This window comes from Electrona antarctica (genome assembly GCF_951216825.1).
Source record: "Electrona antarctica genome assembly, chromosome: 14".
In the NCBI taxonomy this organism is placed as follows: Eukaryota; Metazoa; Chordata; class Actinopteri; order Myctophiformes; family Myctophidae; genus Electrona; species Electrona antarctica.
In genome coordinates, this window is record NC_136795.1 from 23,157,994 (window position 1) to 23,178,240 (window position 20,247).

General features: G+C 42.3%; 1 protein-coding gene across 1 annotated transcript; it reads right to left on the bottom strand.

Annotated features, from left to right (window-relative positions):
- Nucleotides 1–245: 245 nt before the first annotated feature.
- On the bottom strand, nucleotides 246–19,764 carry LOC306937087 (uncharacterized protein; the record flags this gene model as incomplete). Its single annotated transcript, XM_079520757.1, has 15 exons — nucleotides 246–272; nucleotides 824–868; nucleotides 2,336–2,524; nucleotides 8,713–8,924; nucleotides 9,064–9,216; nucleotides 9,326–9,536; nucleotides 9,645–9,808; nucleotides 10,624–10,796; nucleotides 11,394–11,503; nucleotides 11,708–11,752; nucleotides 11,857–12,017; nucleotides 12,906–12,961; nucleotides 17,702–17,837; nucleotides 19,317–19,475; nucleotides 19,587–19,764. The coding sequence occupies 15 exons, from the start codon at nucleotides 19,762–19,764 to the stop codon at nucleotides 246–248; spliced, it is 2,019 nt and encodes a 672-aa protein (XP_079376883.1).
- Between the last annotated feature and the right edge of the window lie 483 nt (nucleotides 19,765–20,247).

Consider the following 20,247-nt stretch of genomic DNA (forward strand, 5'->3'; position numbering starts at 1 on the left):
GAAAATAAAATAATTGAAAAGTAGTCGTCTTAGTGGCTTAGTGTAAAACACAAATGATGAGATTGCGCTCAGATCAGGATGAGTTGTCGCAAGAACACAAAATAAATGCACTTTGCATCGGGTATATAAAGGCACATTATCAGGAAAAAGGGATTGGGCTGAAGTGAACATGGCAGAATTTGGGAAGAGGGTAGTAACAGTGGCTGGTAATACTGGTTTTATGCAGGGCCTGATAGCAGAGGCATCTACTTGACCTTGAGGCCAGGAGGTGCCTGGAGAGAAATACAACACACAGGCACTTCCTGACACCTTCAAGCCAGCTACAAACGGTCTTTGACAACTGCAGTTGTCCAGAGCACAAATGTCCACTTCTCCTGTGAGAGTGGTTAAGTCAAAAGATAAGAAATCAGTGTTTTATAGTCATCATTGAAGAGTGCACTTTGCAGGTAACATTCATATAACAGTATATTCTATGGAATATTCTCTAACAAGATACTTTTACTTGAATGAAAAACCAAAAGTATTGGTATAAAAATAAACTTACAGTACCAAACACAAAAGTATACAATCTGCATAATGGTCACAGTCATATTGGCCTATTGGATTGTAATAAATTATGCAAATGTTCATCACTTTACTAAAGGTCGGACTGATTCACTTTATGCGACGCTGGGTAGTTGGTAAAAAATGGAGGATGTCTGTTAATTTGTACACCACACACACACACACAGACACACACACACACACACACACACACACACACACACACACACACACACACACACACACACACACACACACACACACACACACACACACTTACTATTGCAACTATGACAGAGCAGGTGAAGGTCTGAGTCTGCTCGTTCTGCAGACAATGACAGATTCATGGTTTAATTTAGACACCGTCATACATACAGTACCATGAGATCATGGAAATGTCTAACATTTATTGAGCAATTTATCAAATAATAATATAACACACAAAGACACCGATAACAAACATAATAAAAAGGCAAATAAGATAATAAACCAACAACCTTCCACGTATTCCAATTACATTTGTTTATCCTGTATGAGATCTCTCTCCTAGGATAATATTTATTTTTACTAAATAGCTAAAGAAATGAATGAGGGATGATTTCTATCAGGATATAGAGCTATTTAACACTTATTTGAACCAAATTAATAATAACTAGAAAAAGTGCCCTTCTGGGCACAGATCTCCACCAGGAGGATAGGACTGTGTGAGATGTTTGGCAAAATGTTTAGGAGTAATATAAACATGTTTTTGTTTTTTTGCATGGATGAGCAGGACAGGACAGAATTTTGAACGAAACGGGCCACTCCTGAAAACTGGAAGGAAATGTTAGCCAATCAGTGTAGAATCTGAGAAATCCAAATCGGTACACATGATCTCTGTAGTCATGTGATCAAGACGAGTCTGTCTTGATCACATGACTACAGAGATCATGTGTACCGATTTGTGTGAGATTTGGATGAAATCTGTGCGACTAACATAAGCAATGTGTTTTGCCGAAATCGGCCTCATGGTGGCGCTATAACCGGCAGATGTGGAGGGATGCAGGGACAATGTTTTTCCATGGCCTCTAGGGAGTGCGCATACATAAGTTGTATACAGATCGATGCAGTTATAGCTAAAAATAGGAATTGGCCTGAGGCTGATTTGGAAAAAATGAGTGGCATGTCGTCCTCGGCCTAGTGGAAATGTGAGTGTATAATTTCACGGAAATTGCACACTGTGTTTGTGATTTGTGGCATTTTGTTCGAAACGGACCAATCATGTGAGCTTTGGAAGCCAATCTTAGCCAATCAGGATGGAAGATGGGATATGGTGCAGATCCGTGTTGATCACATGACTATGGAGATAGTGTATACCAAATTGTGTGATGTATGGATGAAATGTGTACGAGTAATCTACAGAAATGTGTTTTGCCTAAATCGGCCTCATGGTGGCGCTATAACAGGCCGTTGAAGAATATTTGGGGCAGAGGTTCGTCGTTGGCATCCAGGGAGTGTAGGTGCAAAGTTTGGCATGGATCGGGCCAACGGTGGCGGAGATTAGCTGGTAACGGACGGACGGAAGGACACACACACACACACGCACACACGCACACACACGGACAGAGTGCAAAACACTATTGTCGCCTGGTGGAGACAATAATCACAGTGCTTTTAACTACTGTATGTCCAACCTGTGTACATTATTTGTGGGACATTATTTAGATTAAAAATGTCAAATGTTACATGTATATTTAGTCCCTCCCACGTGTCATTCCACATGCATGAGACAAGCGCTGTCCAGCAGACTTACCACATCCAGGATACTATTGAGGAGCATGTCCAGCAGACTTACCACATCCAGGATACTATTGAGGAGCATGTCCACCCACACATGCGTGGGCTGTGTGAAGTTCTTTACAGGCCGCAGCTCTGCGAGTGCAGCGCTCCGTTGTTCCAGATTGAGGTGGCTGAGCACAGCGTGATATGAACACACACTCTCCTGTGTTCCCAAGACACCCCCTGATAAACAGCATATAGGACTCCTTAATGCATGACCGACTAGACCGAGGACCTTTATGTGTCCACAACTTCACAGCTTTTACAGATTAAAGTTAATTATACTCAGAAAGAAGGAAAGTGATCTGATGTCCCAACTCACCCAGCAGAGTTAGAGCACAAAGAGTGCAGAGAATGCTCATTGTCCTGTCCATCCATGGCATTTTGGTTAAGATAATTGATTGCTGCTCTCCTGCACTGTCTCGCTCGCACTTGTCCTTATTTGTCCATATACTTTTGTTTGGCTTATTTTGCTGTACCCCAGACCTGTTATCTACTGACTGATGTCCGCCTGTCATTTACATGTGTATATATACTGTATTGCCTGCTATGCTGCAAGTTGGCACACAACCAAAATATAATCATAACAATTGCTCAGAAAGCTTGACCTGCTGTATATTGACTGTGCGCACACATCTGACTGTCGTTTGTCTTTTGTTGTTGGATGGATGATGGTAATGATAATGATACCTGCTCATCAGCTGAGCAAATAGCCTGACCCGTGCCAAAAGCACAGTGCACACCACACACAGGCTGCAATAAGCTTCTCAGTAAAGATGGTTCTTGTCAGTTGTACTACATTAATTAATTGTCTGTGTCAGGCCAACAGAGGACTATGCTTTCATCCCTGTTTTCAACCTGTGACTGTCCATCCATCTGTCCAAAAATATGATGTTTTTTCACCAAATTAAGTCATGCAGTCATTTGACAATATGCCGCAAAAGATACAAATGTTGTGGAAACACACAAGCATTTATTGTAAGATACTAGGATGATGGACACACTCATACCCTTTACCTACAGTGTTGTTTTTTTTCGGGAAAAAATAGGCTGTAGCTCCGCCTACTAGGGGCGGCAGTGGCTCAGGGGTAGAGTGACTGGATGGAAACCACAAGGTTCCCTTCGAACCCAGGCTCCCCCAGAGTTAGATCACATTCTCACCTAATACTTCGGTAGACTCGATGCGAATGGGCGGAGAAGTTGGGATTCTTGCATATTTAATTTGTTGCGGTTTGCCTTCACACTGCACTGTCATCCGCAGCAATTGGAAATGCAGCAAGAACTTTATCAATGTGTTCAATTCATAAACTACACAGTGAAATCTATGGTGTTAAAATTATACTCTTAACGTGCATGTGTCGTTCCGTCGGGGACTGGACCTCTCTCTCTCTCTCTCTCTCTCTCTCTCTCTCCCCCTCGCTCTCTCTCTCACTATACGCACGCAGCCACGCACTGTTCTTTTGGGCATGGAGGCACAGCACTGAGTGCACTGAGAACAGACATCAGTGCAAAATGTTTACAAGTTTATCGAGATAAAAGTCTCTACTCCCCGGTCCCCACACAGTGACAGCACTATGTTTACGCACATACAGACTACACTGCAGTGTTTTTATGTGTTTCCTTAATTGATTCATTGATTCATTAATTGATTCCAATTGATTAATGTACTCGTCCTCATATTTCGATCAGGGCTTCGGTCTCCTCATTCGACCACGGTACCGGGACATCTTTGCGCCGCGTAAAATATGCCTTCTCCGTCTCTGTGTTTAGCTCCTCACCCGCCACATAGTTTGCTTCATTTCCTTTATTTGTTGCGGATTGCATTCCCACCTGCACCAATCCTAATGCGCATCAAAGAACCGCATTCTACTCCGACCAAAAACGAGGGTTTTGCTTCGCTTCCATTCGCACTTGATTACGATTCGGTGCAGGTGGGAATGCAATCCGCAGCAAATAAGGGAAATGAAGCAAACAATGTGGCGGGTGAGGAGCTAAACACAGTTGGAGACGGAGAAGGCATATTTTACGCAGCGCAAAGATGTCCCGTTACCGTGGATAGACGTGGTCGAAAGAGGAGATCGAAGCCCTGGTCGAAATGAGGACGAGTACATTAATCAATTGGTTAAGGAAACACATAAAAACACTGCAGTGTATAGCCTACAGAATATTCTGTCTGTCTGTGCGTGCCGTAAACATGGAGTTCTGTCACTGTGTGAGGACTTTGTCTGTCTCTGTGATCAGTGCGCTGAGTGCGCTCAGAGAGAGAGAGAGAGAGAGAGAGAGAGAGAGATACAGTCCCCGACGGCACGACACATGCACGTTATGAGTATAATTTTAACACCATAGATTTCACTGTGTAGGCTATTGAACACATTGATAAGGTCCCTGCTGCGTTTCCAATTGCTGTGGTTATACAGCGCAGTGTGAAGGCAAACCGCAGCAAATTAAATATGCAAGAATCCCAACTTCTCCGCCCATTCGCATCGAGTCTACCGAAGTATTAGGTGGGAATGTGACCTTAGTGTCGAAGTGTCCTTGAGCAAGACTCTGAACCCCTAATTGCTCCCGATGTGCAGGTTGGTGCCTTGCATGGTTTCTTCTGACATCGGTGTGTGAATGTGTGTGTGAATGGGTGAATGTAATGCACAATCTCTGTAAAGCGCATTGGATAAAGGCGCTATAGTCTATAAATGCACCATTTACCATACGTGCACTTCAACACTGAGGCCCAAACATTTTGGGTCCTGTATAATTATTTCAAAAGCAAAAAAAAACATTTATCTGATATTTTCATTAAAAAGAAGCAGATCTACATTTTCAAGCTTTTGTGAAATGTGGCTTACTTAAGTGGTTACTTAATCACCTTTTTTTGTAAGTTTGGGTCTAGGCGGGAGAGGCCAAATTTAACTTCTGGGTCTTGAGCTGAGAATGTCATGGGAAACGCTGCTCAACAGGAAGGGTCAGAGGAAGCCGGTCCTTCAATGTGTGCAACATGCTGAAACTGATGACCTGCACATGTATGCATTCACTGTTCACAGACTGTCATCCAGACACTCGCTGTTGAAGGCCTGAATAATCAAAGTGATTGTCCCTCCAGGCTATGGGATACTTAAGTACCACGAGGATATAAAGATCTGAACTAGCAAATCAGGCATCCGTCCGTCTGGCTTATAGGATGTACACTACGATGCACCTACAGTATATTACGCTCCTATATATCTCTGGGGAATGGGATGTACTAACTAGACAATTGCCTCTGCAGCCCTATGCAGCAATAAGTCATACTAATTCAAATTAAAAGGCAGATTCAAAATGTTTCAATACAGAAATATTTTTTATTTGTTTATAATATACACAATTCTTTGACTCGTGGATAAAACATTTTTTTAATAACAAATAAGTATTCTGTGGCACCCCTGGACTTGTGTGACTGCACCCTAAGCCTAGGGTGTCACGGCATGCACTCTGAGAAACCCTGCGTTAGACCATGGCGTGGCACACTGTAGATGGTGGTATACTATGCACCCTCGAAGCAAACAATAGAACGTTAGCAAGGCCCGTAAATCGTTCCTTCATTGTCAGGGACTGTGAACCATGCCTCCATTACACAGCCGCATATGCATTGTCCCATTATTACACATGTTTGAACATATGTGACATGACAGGACGTGACATGAGACAACACATGTCGCATAACACTCTCTGCACCTATATAATGTGTCCCGACCTCTGCACAGCCTCAGGCACACCACAATGCTGTTTCCACAGGCAGTAGCTTTCCTCGTCCTGATGGGTGAGTTATTATTATTATTAAATAAAAGATCCATCCAAAATAAGTTATGGAGGTTGTGCTCCGATGATTGTGTCATCTGCTTTACTATAGTACAAATACCCTCTTAAATAAAGGTAAATCCAAACAGAAAAGTCCTATATGATTGCATTAAACAACGTGAAACTCACTTTACGGTACCACTCTGTTTGCCACTTGATTTGCTACTAATTGTTTGATTGTGTTTGTTATCATGGTTATTCTATTCTTTGTAATATTTGTAAATATGTAAAACGGATGAAATGACTCAATCATAACAATAAAAACATTGCAATAACTAGAAAAAGTGCCCCTCGGGGCACAGGTCTCCACCAAGCCAGGTCAGGTTGTGGCCTCCTGGTGGCGCTATAATAGGCCAATGTGAAAAGGGTGCCATTTCTTCATACGCCTTTGATGGCAATTGGATGATTTGAGGCATTTTGTTCCAAAAATGTGTTTTGCAAAAATCAACCTGTTGGTGGCGCTATAGCAGGCCAATGTGAAAAGGGTGGGATATATTCCTCAGCCTAGTAAGAACATGTGTGAAAGGTTTCACATAAATTCCATGCTGCGTTCATGATTTGAGGCTTTTGTTCAAAACGGGGCAATCTTGCAAACTGTGAAAGCCAATTATAGCCAATTAGGATGGAATATGAAATATCGGACAGATCCGACTTGAGCACATGACCATAGAGATACTGTGTAACGATTTGTGAGATTTTTTGACAGAATCTGGAGGAGTAATATAAAAAAATGTGTTTTACAAAAGTGGGCCTCCTGGTGGCGCTATAAAAGGCAGATGCGGAAAATGCAGGTCAAAGGTTTGTCCTTGGCCTCTAGGGAGTGTGCATGCCACGTTTCACGCATATCGGTGCAGTTTTAGGTAAAACATGTGAAAAGCTGCCTCATGGTGGCGCTATAACAGGCCGTTCTGGAAAATGTGGGGCAGAGGTTCATCGTTGGCATCCAGGGAGTGTGTGTGCAAAGTTTGGAATCGACCGGGTTAACGGTGCCGGAGATTAGCTGGTAACAGACGGACGGAAGGACGGACGGACAGACACACACACACACGGACGGAGTGCAAAACATACTCTCTCCCCATGCCTTCGGCCTGGTGGAGACAATAACACTTTGGAGACTGCTTGCTGTATACGCCATCACACGATGGTGTCACTTCATTGCCAAAAGGAGCTGTATTAGTAGCCTAAAATGTCCAGATAATGTTTCTGTCCAAGTAGTGTGTAGAAGACCTGCCTTGTCTGTTTCATTTGATCATTAGTAAGTTAAAACAGGCATGCCCGACCTGAGGTCCCAGGACGCCTTCGTGGTTCATGGACGATTTACTGGTGGTTCAATACATATTTAATCAGTTATTTCAAATACTGTGACTAATTTGGAGTGACATTATTGTAGTGACCATTAGGCCTACATCGGATTTTCTTGCTGTTGTTTGTTTGTTCTTTCATGCTGTTGTTTGTTTGTTTGCTCTTTGTACCAAGGACGAGATATCTATCTGTGTCTTGTCGCTTGTGTGAACAACTCCTACATGTGTCAGCAGTGAATGCAGAATAGTGACTGCTTAAATGGGCCACCTGATTTGCACTGAGGGAATGTGGGTGTGAGTGAGATAGCTTGTAACGAATGAGAGTGAAGGGAGTTGACGTGGAGAGACAGCTGATTTTTATTTTATTTTTTTAAGATATTTTTTGCCTTTTTGCATTTATTTGAGAGATGGTGAGACAGGTGAAAGTAGGCTGACGTGAGGGTGACACGCAGCAAAGTCTGTCGGGATCGGGAGTCGCGGCACGCTGCACCATGGCAAGGTGCATTATAACCAATAAGAGTAATAATAATAATAAGGGTAATAATAATAATAATAATAATAATAATAAGATAAACATTTCTCAAGAAGCTTGACGTTTGTGGTTCACTGTATGTGTGAGCGGAGCTGTGATTGGTCTACTACTTTTGACTTTTGAGGCCAGACAGATCCACACAGATGTACACGATCAGACAGAAAAGGTTCCAGACAGTTATAGGCCGTTTGACACCACGGCATGAATATGACGAGTTGTTTGCACTTGAACATCTACATCGTAAATAATACCCATTTCACATCATTGTCATTTATTTCTACAGTAGTATACATTTACTTCACTCAAGTCACTGTCCACCACTGCTTCACCCACAAATTGAACATGTATGCAAGAAATGATGCAATGGTAATGACGTACATGACAAAGAACACAATATCTATGTATCTGGCCAGTGTAGTGTAGTATCCACACTTCTTCTTGTCTTGTCCTGTTCTAGCAGTAAAAGTAAAATATTTGTCTTTGAAATGTACTAGACTAACCAGAGTAAGAGTAATCAAGTAAGTATAAAAAATTGAATACTCAAGTAAAACAGATCCTCAGAATCTGTAGGCTACTTACTGTAAGTATATTACTCAAGTACATTTACTCCGTTACTGTCCACCACTGCTTCACCCACACATTGTACATGTACACCATAAATGCTACAATGGTAATAATGTACATTACCAAGAACACAATATCTATGTATCTGGCCAGTGTAGTGTAGTATCCACACTTCTTCTTGTCTTGTCCTGTTCTAGCAGCACAGAAGCAGTCCTGACGAGCCCCTTTCACCTCCTCTAGGATCAGTTTCAGCAGCACAGCATCACTCAGCTGCTCCAAGTTGAACTTCTCACTCACTGTTCTGTCCTCACCGTTCATACCATCTCCAACAGGTTCTGAAAGGATATGACATAAACTAAACCCCTCTTGATTCTGAACAGATGATACAAAACTCTTTCATAGCCCATTGTGTCTATAGTTTTAATCCTTTTTTTTCACTTCATGGAACAATGTGAGGCGAGATGTGAGACATACCTTTGTGGAGGACAGTTTCTTCCAGAGTTTCCTCGTTGGTGGAGTTCAGAGCATCCTGACTGACGTAACCATCCATGTCCATCAGGAAGCTTACCATCATGGTCTCCAGGACACTCATGGTCATCAATGTGAAGATGACAAGGCAGTACAGAGCTACAATAAGACCAGAGTGACACCGTCATTGATTATGAGAGGAACACAGGACCATGGCTTTATTATCCACTGTAGACCCAACGTTGAGAGGTTCCCCTGATCCCCTCACCTATATGAGGTAACCTTTCAGTGGTGGAGGGCAGCATGTCTTGGAGAATCAGCAGTAAGACAGAGATGGACAGCAGGAGGGTGACTTTGAAGCCCAGTTTTTCTCCTCTGGCCTCGCTGATGAAGAAGGACGCCACATCCAGAACCAGGAAGTAGAGGAGAGGCAGTAAGATGTTCACTGCATATAGCATCGGTCTCCTAGCTATGGTGAGCTGGATTTGTAGGACCAGAGAGATGAGGACATGAAGAACATTATGTATTTTTTTTAATTTAAAAATATGTATAATTCATAATATAATAATTATTGTATTCTTTAATACCTCATAAGTAAGCTTTGTAAAACCTGTGTCATCGCCATAGGTAGGACTGCTTTTATGAATGATAATCTTCTTGAGATCCCATTCCCCTTGGGTCTGCATGTACTTTATAGATGTCTTCGTCAGTTCAATCGCATCTTCACGTTGATGCAACACTATGTGTCGCTCTGAGTAGATGAAAGTACATCTTATCTTAAAAGACCACTCCTTCACCCATGTTATCTTAGTGTAAAGACCACTCCTTCACCCATGTTATCTTAGTGTAAAGACCACTCCTTCACCCATGTTATCTTAGTGTAAAGACCACTCCTTCACCCATGTTATCTTAGTGTAAAGGACCACTATTCCCATTTTCAACCTATCTTCATATAATTGGTTCTCCAGTGGTGGAACAAGTCAGAAAAGCTTAAATCGGACTTAAATAAAAATATACCCCCATCTGCATGTGCAGTACTGCTTCCGTAAGATTGCATTGGGAAAACATGGTACTGGCTGACAAACAATCTCTTTGTAAGTGGTTGTTTCCATCTGTATCTCGGTTCAACCCCATTTCGACCTGTGCAGGGATATCCTGCCAGGCTGCCACGGAACCTCATCTCGGAGCTAAAGCGTAGATATTGAGGTTCCAAACGGAGATAGTTTTTGTAATGTCTTGGTGTTATGTGCTATGTGTTTGAACAGACTGTGAAGACAAATATCCTTCGGGACAATAAAGATTATTATTATTATTATTATTATTATTATTATTATTATTATTATTATTATTATATATTTTTGTATTATTATTATTAGTAGTAGTAGTTAGTAGTAGTAGTAGTAGTAGTAGTAGTATTATCTGTCTACATAGTCATAATATGCTATCTAAATTACATGTTAACCTTTGCATAAGATTGCAAGTTCGCCAAGGCTTCCAAAAATAATGTGGAAATAATGCCAACAACAATGCATGCATGCACATATTGGCAAATTTGGCATGACTTACCTGAGTGGATAATGGATGAAAAGGTGATGCTACATTTTTGAGTATCAAACGGGAAGTTCATCAGATCCATATTACACATGGTGGTTAGTCTGCGAGTTTCAGATGTAACGATCATACCGCTGTAATTCGCATGGGCATATGGACCCTTTATAGTACCTCCACTGTCAGATACACTGATATAGGGCAGAAGAGAGATTAATAGTTTGTAGGAAGAAGACTTCATAATAATATGACACAGTTACACGTTTTAGAGGGTATGAAAGTCCTTCACACTGTTGTTGTAGAAGCCGACTCCGACTTATGCAATTTGGGGATGATCAAGCCAAACTCTTTGTAACACTGCTCACCAAGTCCAATAAGATGCATCAGTGTCTGTACTGTTAGTTTCGCTGCACCCATCAGGTCAGGATGGGTGCTACTGAGCTTTTGATCCATATTCACTTCAAATGTAAAACATCAACAGTCTTTCTTGAGTCAGAACCTACCGTTCTTCTGACGAGCTCTGACCTCTGCTACCCCTATATACCTTTAAATATAGCCCACCGGTGCGGTGTGTGTGTGTGTGTCTTTGTGTGTGCACACACACACGCACGCACACACACACACACACACACACACACACACACACACACACACACACACACACACACACACACACACACACACACACACACACACACACCTTGCTGTGACCTTGGAAAATAAAATAAAACTAAAAAGGAAACAAAATAAACAAGTTAATTGCTGCAATGAGCAACTTCTTTACATACTCCTCAATGATAACTATATCTGGGAGCCACAGCATGTCTCTTGGGATGAAAAGACCATCGATTCCACAAAACTCATTTGGATCCCAGGAGAGGAATTCATTTTGCCAGACCTGTGTACAGAAAGGTTGTTCAGTTGTTTAATCCCAACATTTTGTAAAATCATGACATCAAACATCTGCTTTGCCCATTATGTGAACAAAGCAACGGTACATTATCCGAACAATAATTATTATAACAACATTTCTAAGTTTAATCACTTCATAATTTATCTTAATACCATCACACATGCTGCATTAATGTCTAACAATTCTCACCATCGTGATCCAGGCATGGCAGGTCAGGGTTTGAGACATCGCATTCTGCACAGATTTAGGAGCACTAGTTATTTTTAGTAGACACAGTGACAGTGACATTTTACAATACGTTGGCACAAAAATCGTCATGCATCATAAAGGGTTCTTACTGCCTCCAGGATACCAAATATATTCAATTCCGTCGCAACGAAGGTTGGTGTTGTCCAGTTCTTCACAGGCCGAACATCTGCCGCGTGCGCATCAGTCAGGTTCAAGTGATCCATTAGACCAAAGAATGAACAGTCCACCCCCTGACTATTAGAAACACCTGCTATGGACAAGGAACAAAACTCACTCCACAAAATGACTGGCACAATAGTTAACAGTTAAGAGCTCACAGCAGCAGTGTAATAAGTACTGTAAGTGGTGGGGGTCCGGGGGGGGGGGGGTTCTAGACCCACAGGAACGCACCCAGGGTGCCGGCCCGATTCCGGCGAGCCGCCCCGCGTCCGAAACGGTTGAGAAATGACAGAGTTACCGTGTGGGTGTCCCTGTACTGTACTGTACTGTACTGTACTGTACTGTACTGTACTGTACTGTACTGTACTGTACTGTACTGTACTGTACTGTACTGGCACACCCCAAATCACCATATATACAGTTACTATGTGCGTGTGTGTGTTTGTGTGTGTTAGGTTGCGCACAGGTGGTGAAAAACAACCATGCTGTTTTCGTGCTCAGACGCACCCAGCCAGCCAGCCACCCACCCAGCCAGCCACCCAGGCAGGCAGGCACCCACACACACACATACTCACTTAAGGAAGTGGTTGCACCACTTAAAAATCAGACCTGTCTGAAGTGAATGGTGCTGTACTGTACTGTACTGTACTGTACTGTACTGTACTGTACTGTACTGTACTGTACTGTACTGTACTGTACTGTACTGTACTGTACTGTACTGTACTGTACAAGCCCTCCTCCCTGGCCTGTGTGTGTCTGTGTGTTAGGCTGTGCAACAGTGACACTTGGTGGTGAACAAACGCTATAACACTATTTTCGTGCTCGGACACAGCCACACACATTTTCGTGCTCGGACACAGCCACACACATTTTCGTGCTCGGACCCAGCCACACACATAGCTGTCTATAGGAGTGGTTGCACCACTCAAAAATACTGATATTTCTATTCAATAATAACCAAGTAACAAAATTAACTCACCCATCAGGACGAGGAAAGCTACTGCCTGTGGAAACAGCATCGTGATGTGCCTGAGGCTGTGCAGAGGGCAGGACACATTATATAGCCTAGGTAGAGACTGCTTGAACATATTGGGCAGTATTATGCGTGTCTTAAGTACCAGGTCTTATTACTTAACTTAAGACCTGGAGGCGTGATCAATGCCATTTGGCTATTCTGAGTGGTCAAACAGCATTGACCACGCCTCATGTCAGTGATGTCACGCCCTGTCATCATGTCATGTCATATTATATGTTCAAATATGTGTAATAATGGGACAATTTATATGTGGCTGTGTAATGAAGGAATGGTTCACGGTCCCTGACAATGAAGGCATGATTCACAGGGCTTGGCAACGTTCTATTGTTTGCTTCTATAGTGCTTTGTGGGTGCATAGTACAGTATACCACCATTTAAAGTTTAAACCAGTGTTGATTTCTTCGACTAAAACTATGACGAAATATGTCTGTCGAGTCGACTACCTTTTTTCACTGACTAAAAAAATCACACTTGTGTGTGGGGCGCTCTTATTATAATCATACTTCATCATCAGCCAATCAAATCATCACATTTTGTGCTACAAACACATTCCGCGCTCAAACGGACATATAGCCTACACTGTGCATAGGAGGGGTTGGCGCCCCTCAATAAAAAGTTAGCTATGATGACTAAACTATAAGACAGTTTTGTCAATGAATACAAACTAGTCGGTTATAATAAACCTGTCAGGGAGGGACTAGTGGAGAAGAGATCCAGTAGAACTAAAAGACAAGTTAATTTATGTTTGGTTGAGCTTGCGCTCTGAAGATATTTACAGTACAAGCTCCCAACACGTTGCGCTGTGACACGTGAGCTTGTAGATCAGCTATTTTCAGCATGCAACCAAGTGTAAAATCAAGCTTTATGACACCATCAAGGCCTTCCAAGTTTCAACATACATTTTAGTCGACAAAATCAACTGTAGATTTAGTCGACAAAAGTATTACGATATTTACAGTAGTTGACTAAAGACTAAAACTGAAGTGATTTCGAAAACACATGACATGATGTTAAAACCAAAGACAAAAATGTGACTAAAATGAAATACATTTTTAGTCAAACTACTATGACTATAACTAAATCAAAATTTGCTTTGATATAGAACACTGACACAGACGGAAGGACGGATGGACAGACAGACGCGGACACACGTAATGAAAACAGCTGAAAACCTAATTAAATTAATGAATTAATGAATTAATGTAGGCCTAGCAGTAGCACAACTGACAAGAACCATCTTTACTGAGGAGCTTAAGCCTGTGTGGTGTGCAGTGCAGTGATTATTGACACAGGGCAAGCTATTTGCTCAGCTGATGAGCAGGTATCATTATTACCATCCTTCCAACAGCAAAAGACAAAGACGCGACAGTCAGATGTTTGCACAGTCAATACCATCAAATCAATCAAACAAGCTCAATGCATAAATAATTAAATATACAATACATGAATGTGAGTGTGTTAGAGAAAACATGTTTAGCAAATGTTATGATTATATTTTGGTTGGGTGCATGCCAGCTTGCAGCAGGCATTTATAGTCATCTCTCTGTGAAGTTATGACACAGAATCAACATCATCATATACCTTTTATTATTATTTAAGTTTTAAAAGTTAATTACATATAGATATAAAGACATCAAATATGTTCAAACAGGTGATGGTTATGAACTGAACTGAACCAGAATCTATGTGGTGATGACCAGGTTTTTAATCCTTTCCAGACTGGGAAAACTTGCATTTGCGCAGTTGGAAAACATGCAAATGCACGTTTTCGCAATTCCAGACTGGGAAAACATGCAAATGCGCGTTTTTGCATTTCCAGACTGGGAAGACATGCAAATGCGCGTTTTCACATTTCCAGACTGGGAAAACATGCAAATGTTTCCAGGCAAATGTTTCCAGCCATGAAAAATGCGCGCGTTTTGGCATTTCTAGGCATGAAAAACGCACATGCGCGCGTTATGGCATTTGCAGGCATGAAAAGCGCGCGTTTTGGCATTTCCAGCCATGAAAAACGCGCATGCACACGCGCGTTTTGGCATTTCCAGCCATGAAAAGCGTGCATGCGCACGCTTTGGCATTTCCAGGCATGAAAAACACGCATGCGCGCGTTTTGGCATTTCCAGGCATGAAAAACGCGCATGCGCGTGTTTTGGCATTTCCAGCCATGAAAAACGCGCGTGCGCGCATTTTGGCATATCCAGGCATGAAAAACGCGCATGCAGATGCGCAGAGTCGATGGTCAGAGTCGATGGTCAGAGTCGATGGTCAGAGTCGATTCCCCAATGGGACTTTTGGGACTTTTTCCCCAACGAGACTTTTTCCCCAACGGGACTTTTGGGACTTTTTCCCCAACGGGACTTTTACCCCAACGGGACTTTTACCCCAACGGGACTTTTGGGTTTCCCCAACGGGACTTTTGGGTTTCCCCAACGGGACTTTTGGGACTTTTTCCCCAACGGGACTTTTGGGTTTCCCCAACGGGACTTTTGGGTTTCCCCAACGGGACTTTTGGGACTATTTCCCCAACGGGACTTTTTCCCCAACTGGACTTTTGGGTTTCCCCAACGGGACTTTTGGGACTTTTTCCCCAACGGGACTTTTCCCGGTTATGGTTATTTAAAAAGTACATGCCCATAGACACAATGTTATGCTGCCCCGAAGTAAGATGGCCGCCACGTAGCGACATCGCTCTCCATTGGCCAGCAGCACGGGTGAGCCATCTAGCTTTCTTATATATATATCTATGGTCTAGTGAGCTTAAGTCGGTCTGGCTTATTAGCCAGGCTAAGCTTAAGTAGCCCGCCCAATTGGTCAGCTGACTGCCAAATCAGCTAATGACGTGTGGTACTTGCACACACGTATACACCCACAAGTAATGCAGCATATTAAGTGTATATTATGTGTGTATGCGCCCTTGAGCACGGCATGAAACCCCTCGAGTATACGGTATATGCCTGAACTAACTCTGCAAGCTACGTATCATTTAATTGTTCGAGTTTGGAAGTGCGCGTTGGTAATCACTCAATGGCTTTGAAAAATACTTAAAGTATCGATGAATTGCTGTAAAGTTTTCACAATGAATTTATAGGACCTTGTAACTGTTGTTTGAGAGAAGTAACTCTCTGAAACGGTAACAAGACAACTCACCCCTTTTGCCACTTTTGGTGAGTTGTCAGGACAACTCACCCCGAACGTCCGGACAACTCACCAGGGGTGAGATGTCTTCACTTTCGGGGGTGAGATGTCTTCACTTTCGGCCACTTTCGGGGTGAGTTGTCTTCACTTTCGGGGTGAGTTGTCTGACTGAATATGTAGCCTTTGAGCTCTTTTATATACTTTACTGAACTAATGGTGACATAGTTCCTATTGGATATTGAAGTAGTCTATTTTCAGAACAACAACAACAATTTCTACAATAATATATAAGTATAATTAAGTCAAGGCATGATAGCACAATCACAATATAGGCTACAGATGTAAATATATTTATGACACAGTAAAATGTCGAAAATGAGTGCTATTCCCCTTTAAGTATGTCAAGGTCAAATTCATACATTTAATAAACCTTACAAATACAAACATTATTGTTTGTATGTAGGCTACCCAGTAGCCTACCCATATGATTAGATGAATGTGCAACATTGTTTCCATCTTCCAAGCATATTCCTGCCAAATGGAGATCTTAAATTGTTGAAAATGTCTTTAAACCTCTGATTCCACTCATTTCCTTGTATAATCTGAATGATTCATCCCATTTATCCTTAATATAATCTAGATTAATTCAACCTTATCTTCCTGAATTTAAGTGTGTGTGTGTGTGTGTGTGTGTGTGTGTGTGTGTGTGTGTGTGTGTGTGTGTGTGTGTGTGTGTGTGTGTGTGTGTGTGTGTGTGTGTGTTTTAAACTTCTGAAGAAATGTGAACTGAACCCCTCCTAATTTGGTTACTCCAGATGGCTGAATGGTTATATAAGGTCACTTGTAATTTCTCACATGCTAATGTATAACTAAGAGTGAGAGAGAGAGACGCTCTACTCCTTACTTACAAGTGTTTCACCGGATTTTACTGTTAAATAAATAAATAATTAGCCGTGACTGCGCACGTCTGTAGGAACCGATAGTTAGATCCGGAATTGCATTAGGCCTACTGTAATGGGTGCCACTGAAAGTACAGACAACTCACCCCGCAAAGTCAGAAAGTGAAGACAACTCACCGGGGTGAGTTGTCTGGACTTTCGGGGTGAGCTGTCCGTACTTTCTCACCCAACTCGCCCCAGCGGAAAGTACAGACAACTCACCCCGACATGTCAGAAAGTGAAGACAACTCACCGGGGTGAGTTGTCCAGTATTCTCTGAAACCACCCACACTGCATGCACTGATGTGCTTGCTTGTAGAACCACTATAAGCCTAGACAATAAAAGGTACTCAGTAGGCTACTTTACACTACAGCCTCCTAGAAACGTAGTTGAGTAAAAGTAAAATATTTGTCTTTGAAATGTACTAGACTAACCAGAGTAAGAGTAATCAAGTAAGTATAAAAAATGTAATACTCAAGTAAAGCAGATCCTCAGAATCTGTACTTACTGTAAGTATATTACTCAAGTACATTTACTCCGTTACTGTCCACCACTGCTTGACCCACACATTGTACATGTACGCCATAAATGCTACAATGGTAATAATGTACATTACCAAGAAAACAACATCTATGTATATGGCCAGTGTAGTATAGTATCCATACTTCTTCTTGTCTTGTCCTGTTCTAGCAGCACAGAAGCAGTCCTGACGAGCCTCTTTCACCTCCTCTAGGATCAGTTTCAGCAGCACAGCATCGCTCACTGTTCTGTCCTCATTATTCACACCATCTGCAACAGGTTCTGAAAGGGTGAAATAATGAATCAAAGAGAATAATCCATCACGAGGATATATCTATGAATTAACTACAGATGAACGAACAACAACAGTCTATGGTTATCCTTATTGTCTCTCCGAGATTATGTTTTGCCCCCTGTCCGTGTGTCCATCCGTCATATAAACAGCTCATTTCTGGCACCGATCAACGTGAAACTGTGCACTCACACTCCCTGAATGCAGGGCTGCATGCTGCTGACCAGTTGGTTGCCCTACGCATGATATGTTTGTGCTGCCCCCATCCCTGTTAAAGCGCCACAAGGAGGTTGATTTTTGCAAAACACACACATATATATATTTAATATTACTCCATTTGTCCAAACATCAAGTAAATTGGTACACAGTAACTCTATAGTTTCTATAATGTGATCAAGACTGATCTGTCCAATTTTTTACATGTTACATCCTGATTGGCCTCCAAGGTTTGCAGAGGTGGTCCGTTTTTAACAAAATGCCTCAAATGATGAACACAAGCTTGCAACCACCGTGAACTCACTTTCCCACTAGGCCAAGGAAAAAGGCCTCACAGTGGCGCTATAACAGGACGATTAGCCGAAAGCCTTTTACCTAAAACTGCACTGATTGGTGTGAAACTTTGCACACACACTCCCTAGAGGCCAAGGAAAAACCTCTGCCCTGCATCTGCCTTTTATTGTGCCACCACTGGGAGGCCAATTGTTGCAGGAGTCTCCTGCAGGAGTGGCTCGTTCAAATCGATTGCAGTGAAACTTTGTAGCACATTCCTACTAGGTTGAGAAAGAAATGCCACCCACTTCTCACCTTGTCCTGTTATAGTGGAACCAGGAGGCCGATTTTTTGCAAAACTTTTTTTTTAATATTACTATACATCACACAAATCGGTACACAGGCTTGGTGACCGGGAGAGATTGCGGGTCTGCAACCACACAGAACACAATTTACCCTTAAAAAACACGTCAACTCAATTTCATTGTAACTAAAATATTCGATAGAAATTCATATTTTTAATGCCATATTTAGCCATTACGAGCGCAAATATCCGATGATAACTGCTAGACTACTAAGCCTATAGCGAGTTCACATATAAAATCCCATCCCTCCCAGGGCCAGTAACAACAATCCCATAGCCTGAGGTGACGGTCAGCCTGGCTTTGCCTATAGATTTCAAGGTATGTCACATGGTGTTCCGCTGTTGAGTCTGGAACGTGAACGACTTGACTTGAGTGAGACACTTCTGACTGGGTCTGTGCAGGGGGAGATAACCAGCTTCCAGGAGTAAATAACGACCAAAATGAACAGATCTTTTACTAAACAACCCTGAATGATCCGGCTCACTGAATTCCCTCACTATTCCAAACATTGCTGGTCCACAATAAGCTACCTGACCTGGCGGAGACCTGTGCTTCGAGGAGCAATTTTTCTAGTTTTGGTTTTGGTTTAGTTTATTTTTAGATTGAATGACATGCCTTTGAGATGGACGGTTTCTGCCATGGTCTCCTCAGAGGCGTTGGTTGAGTTCAGAGCATCCTGACTGACGTAACCATCCATGTCCATCAGGAAGCTTACCATCATGGTCTCCACGACACTCATGGTCATCAATGAGAATATGACAAGGCTGTACAGAGCTACAATAAGGGCAGGGTGACACCATCATTGATAATGAGAGGAACACAGGACAATGCATGGCTTTATTCTCCAGGGTAGTCTGTAGACAAAGCTTTGAGAGGTTCCCTCACCTATCTGAGGTAACTTGTCAGTGGTGGAGGGCATCATGTCTTGGAGAATCAGCAGTAACACAGAGATGGACAGCAGGAGGGTGACTTTGAAGCCCAGTTTTTCTCCTCTAGCATCGTTGATGAAGAAGGTAGCCACATCCATAACCAGGAAGTAGAGGAGAGGCAGTATGAAGTTCATTGCATACAGCATCGGTCTCCTAGCTATGGTGATCTGGATTTATAGTCACAGAGATGAGGCAGAAGATATTTAATTAGTTTCACAATTTTATGGCATCGTAAGGATTGGACAGTGTAGCTTTGTTTATCACAGTCTTCATGCGACCAGTATGTGAACCGATTGACAGCCAGCTGAAACCAATTGCCCAAATTTAGAGTCAATAGACTGATAGATACGTCAGGCGAACAGCAATAGACTGGTCACATGAACTCTGAGATCCAAGTGGGAGCCAGACTGTTATCAGACCAGGTGTTGTTTAATACCTCATAAATAAGTATTGAAGCACTGAGCTCGCCATAGCTATCACTGGTTTTATTAATGGTGATGTCCTTGAGTTCCCATTCCCCTTTTGTAACCATGTATTCCGTAGACAACCGGGTAACTTCAGAGCCATTAGAGAATTGATCCAATATTATGTCTTGCTCTGAGTAGATGAAAGAACAT